At 40.9% G+C, this 4,907-nt stretch overlaps 1 protein-coding gene across 1 annotated transcript; it reads left to right on the top strand.

The window, feature by feature from the left end:
• Positions 1 to 310: 310 nt before the first annotated feature.
• On the top strand, positions 311 to 964 carry LOC140145313 (uncharacterized). Its single transcript, XM_072167071.1, has one exon. It carries the CDS (start codon positions 311 to 313, stop codon positions 962 to 964), a length of 654 nt encoding a protein of 217 aa, XP_072023172.1.
• The last annotated feature ends 3,943 nt before the right edge of the window (positions 965 to 4,907 follow it).

The raw sequence follows: 4,907 nt of genomic DNA on the forward strand, positions 1-4,907 counted from the left end.
GAGAGGGTCATACACGTGACTGAGATGATATCATTGGATTACACTGGTTCGATCAGCTACAACACATCCAGAGCGCTAGCAGACATCTTAGCCCCTCTTGTTGGACAGACGGAACACCATGTTAAGAACTCCAAACAGCTTGCCGAAGATTTAGCTCAGGTGTACATAGAGGAGGGGAGATTTTAATTCTCACGACGTTGTGTCGCTCTTCACCAATACGCCGGTGGATAAATCGCTCGAGGTCATCAAACAACGACTGCAGAAAGACAAGACTCTTAAACAAAGAACTCTGCTCTCAGTTGAGGATGTTATGGAACTCCTTGCTTTTGTGCTTACCACAACATACTTCTCGTTTAGGGGCAAGATATACAGACAATTATTTGGTGCAGCCATGGGCAGCCCGGTGTCTCCAATCACAGCCAATCTGTATATGGAATTCTTAGAAGAGCAAGCCATCGCTACCGCCCCCATAGAGTGTAAGCCCAGGCTGTGGAAGAGGTATGTCGACGACATCCTTGAAATAGTGAAAGACAATCAAGTTGACAACCTCACCGACCATCTCAATAACACTGATCCAACAGACAGTATAAAGTTCACCTACGAGAAGGAAGAACAGGGTCGCATCCCGTTTTTAGACACTCTCATCGTCAGAAAAGAGGATGGCTCAGTCAAATCACTGGTTTACCGTAAGGCCACCCACACGGACCAGTATCTCAACTTTAGCTCCCACCACCCCATATATCACAAGCTGGGGGTAGTTCGCACATTACTTGATAGAATGGACAAGATCGTCACAGAACCAGAAGACAGACAGAAAGAGGAAGACAACATCAAGAAGGCATTGAAGATGTGCGGCTACCCAGAGTGGACTGTTGAATCTGCCAAAAGAAGATCAGAGACAAACCTGCTAAATCCTCCAAAACTAAAACCAAAGACCCGTCGCAACAAACCAAGGGTTTGGTAGTTATACCATACGTGGAAGGTGTGGCTGAGAGAGCCAATCGGGTGTTTAGGAAGCACAACATTGCCACCGCCATGAAGCCGAACACCTCATTGAGGAAGCTTTTGGTGCACCCGAAGGATAAAATAGATTCGCTTGATAAAACGGACTGTATCTATGAAATACCTTGCCAAAACTGTGACAGCACCTACGTGGAAGAGACCGGCCGAAAATTGAACACCCGGCTGAAGGAACATCAGAAAGAAACAGAAAAATTGGAAAGGAGCAAAAAGAACTTTACGCGCCAGACCAGAAAAGAGTCTGTCACAGAACAAAGCAAGTCAGCCATAGCAGATCATGCTATTCAACAGAATCATGTAATAAACTGGGACGATACAAAAGTGTTACAGAAGGAGTGTGATGCGAGTACTCGCTTCATCAGAGAATCAATATGGATTCGCAAAAGAGGTCATGCCGTCATGAACAGAGACGAGGGGGCCTATCATCTCAGTCACGTGTATGACCCTCTCCTCAAGACCACGCCCCCTGGGGATGGAGCTGTGTTTCCAGCAGCTAAGAGGATGATGGGATACCAATCACTCTGAGGAAGTATGTCGTCCAAGACATACGAAACTGTCAGGTCAGTGTTCAAAAGTTTGGTTTTGTAATATGAACACTCCAAATTATGTCCTAATAACATTGGAACAAAATATGTTAGCCCCCCCTCTATGTAAACCAAAACTTCGCTTGAGTGCACATGCCTTCCTCGGCACGTGAGTTCGGGTCTCCAAAGTTTGCCCTGGCCCAGGTTCCCATAAGGTAAATTCCGCCCTGGTTAAAAGGGCCCGTACTGCTCATTGTCCATGGGCCCCCGATGCTCTTGCTACGCCCCTGCCCTTATAGTTAATTCCGTACGATTCTGCCGTTTGTCAGGAACTGATAATGTGCTGTTGTTTCATTTCAGTTAACCATGGCTAGCAACAGTGATCATTTGGACCGTACGTTGTTAGAATACAGCAATTTACTGAGTGACAGAGAAACTACAGGCTCAGAGCTACCTGACATACTACAAGAGTCTCGCCGTGAGTCCAATAATAGCCACCATGAAGAAACCAAATCTTCGCAATGTGGATTGGTCAATATCTCCGAACAATCAAAGTTATTCGCATTTTTCTTTGCCATAACGTATTTTGCCAGAGAAGCACTCTATCCGTACATTTCAGTATATCTGAGACAACTTGGCTTCAATGCCAAAGAAATCGGTTACATAGGATGCGTCCAACCATTTATAGCATTATTTTATACACCGTTTATAGGCTATATTGCAGACAAATATTCAATTAACAGGTATATTCTTACTGGATCACTCGTGGCTACTGCATTCATTCATATGGCTATGTACTATGTGCCGACAATCCGACCAAAAGATTGCAGAGACATTCTCTCCGACAATATCTCTTTTCTGGAACACCATAATGACAATTGTTCATCTTTAGTAACATCTCCATCTATCATTACAAACACACAACGTAACATATACAGCGCCAATGACCTTCACGTCGTTTTTATTTACCTCATCTTTGTTAATATTGCAACCGAGTTTTTAACTGCTGCTTGGTCTCCTCTAGCCAATGGATTCCTTTTAGCTGTTCTTGGGTCTAAGAAGAGGAACCAGTACGCACATTTTAGAGGTTTCGGCGGACTCGGTTTTTGCATTGGGTACGTTTCTAGCAGTTTATACTTTGTGATAATATTTTACGGGTCGAAAGTTATAAACCCTAATCATTAACATGGCCTTAAACTTCTACATAAATCTAACCTTTTACCTAAGCCATATCCTAAACATGATACTGCATCACTAACTCTAACCGGTGCCCTGGGCACTAGACTATCATTGGCATTTTCCGTAACACTAACCCCTAATGCTAACCCTAATATAGCCAGAATATTAATTCTCGATCATGAGAGCCAACTTGGACGATATGCAAAGATATTTTACGTCGAGTGTGCTATGTAAACTTTTAGATATTGACCTTTTTCGGACGAATGACCCTTCGGACTATGTGCTTGTGGCCCTTAACGGTGTTTAAAACAAAACAGCCAACCGGTTACTTTAAGGGGGTACTACACCCCTCGATAAATTTGTGTCTATTTTTGCATTTTTCTCAAAAACTAATAACATACTGGTAACAAAAGTTATGTATATTATAGGGGCAAGGAATCCAATTACTACACTGGAATTTCAGTGACCCAAGACAAGCGGTTCGTCATTTATGATAAGAAATAAGGTACCGCTAGGATGTACGTCATTTCCTATCATATATACTGAACCGCTTGTCGTAAGTCACTGAAATTTCAGTGTAGTAATTGGAATCCTTGCCCCAATAATATACATAACTTTTGTTACCAGTGTATTATTATTTTTTGATAAAAATGCAAAAAATTTACCACACGGGTGTTGTACCCCCTTAAACATGTTCATGGGCAATGGCACATAGGAGGTTTTTTCTGCCCAACGTCGTAATGATCTGTTCCCACGTTATACTCAACATCGCACTCGTGATCAAATAAAAAAATTTAGCTCTGGACCTTTTCTGTCTCCGCAATATTACGCTCCAAAAACGACAAACAGCTCCATATATGTGACCGTACAGGACGAATGAGCCGTAAATTCCCTAAATTGTATTCTGAGTTATAGTGTAAACTGTGCATGCAGGTCGTATTCATCGGCATTTCTAGCTGGCGCGACATCTATATCTTATTTTAATAGTCAAACACCAATCAATAATCCTATTGTTGAAAAGGATAATAAGCTTCTACCTTAGATGGCAATAGAATTTTTAATAGCTCTGGTCTTTGTTTGCTTTGGCTAAATCCTGTTCAAGTGGGTTACCAGGCATTGTATTTTGTATAGGTATATATAACCAACAATTAACAATCAGAGAACTTTCTTGAACCTCGTTGACTTGGGGATGATTTGATATGACCGCCAATTATGACTGTTTGATATTTATTGCCAGCAATGTGGAAAAAGAGAAACACATAGAAACGAAAAAAGCTACCATTTTGTTGAAGGAGCAAATTTCAACAAACCATAACCAGTCTGCCGCCTGGACAACCAATTCTTTAGATTGCTTAGTCGCGCTAAAAGTCGATCGATACATGTAAAAATCAGCACAATTCAGAGATACACCTTTTTGCTATGAAATTAATTTTCTCGGTCAAATATAAAGCAATATTTTTTTTTTTCTTCAGTAATGTCAGTTAAAAACTTGGTGCTTGGATATACATTTTTTTAAATCCTGGTGTTAAAATTAAGCATCAAATTGTGTCTTTTAGTGTGATATTTTTGATTTTTATAGGCCTTGAATTCGCCTGCGAGCTTTTTACGGAATTCATGTTTTAGTGTCTCAAACTAACATAGTTTGCTAAAGAAAGATATTTCCCACCTCTGTAAAGCACATCGTGTGGGTCTATATGTTATAGTTTTGTCAGAATTTCCGTTTTTGTTTTACCCTTTTTCCATTCAGTCTCCGAAAATGTCAAACTAAGTAAAAGTAGGCAATGGTGAGTACTTTTATCTCGAGAGCAACCAGCTGAAATAGTCGATATTTCCTTTGTTGTTATCCAGGTCAATTTTTCATTGAAAGCCAATTGCCCGACCAGCGATTAAATCCCCAATTGGGTGTTCTGGTTAAACATGATCAGTAGGAGCGCTATAGGTCTGGGAATTTCTTTGCTATATTGAAGTTCTGGCAACACTATAGCCATGCCGGTATTCCTATTAAACCCAGGGATATCGATCCACAATGCTAGTACTAGCCTTTAGATTTCACGTGTTGATTTAGAATTTTTTCAGCCGACAGTGAAAGATAGTGAAATCAAAACGGAAATTCTGACAAAACTATGATATATAGCTCACGGTGATGTGCTTTAGAAAGTTGGGGAAAATCCTTCATTAGCGAAC

This window comes from Amphiura filiformis, unplaced genomic scaffold (genome assembly GCF_039555335.1).
Source record: "Amphiura filiformis unplaced genomic scaffold, Afil_fr2py scaffold_211, whole genome shotgun sequence".
NCBI classification, from domain to species: domain Eukaryota; kingdom Metazoa; phylum Echinodermata; class Ophiuroidea; order Amphilepidida; family Amphiuridae; genus Amphiura; species Amphiura filiformis.

Coding starts and splice junctions, on each gene's coding strand:
- LOC140145313 (XM_072167071.1), top strand. CDS start 311: ATGGAACTCCTTGCTTTTGTGCTTACCACAACATACTTCTCGTTTAGG.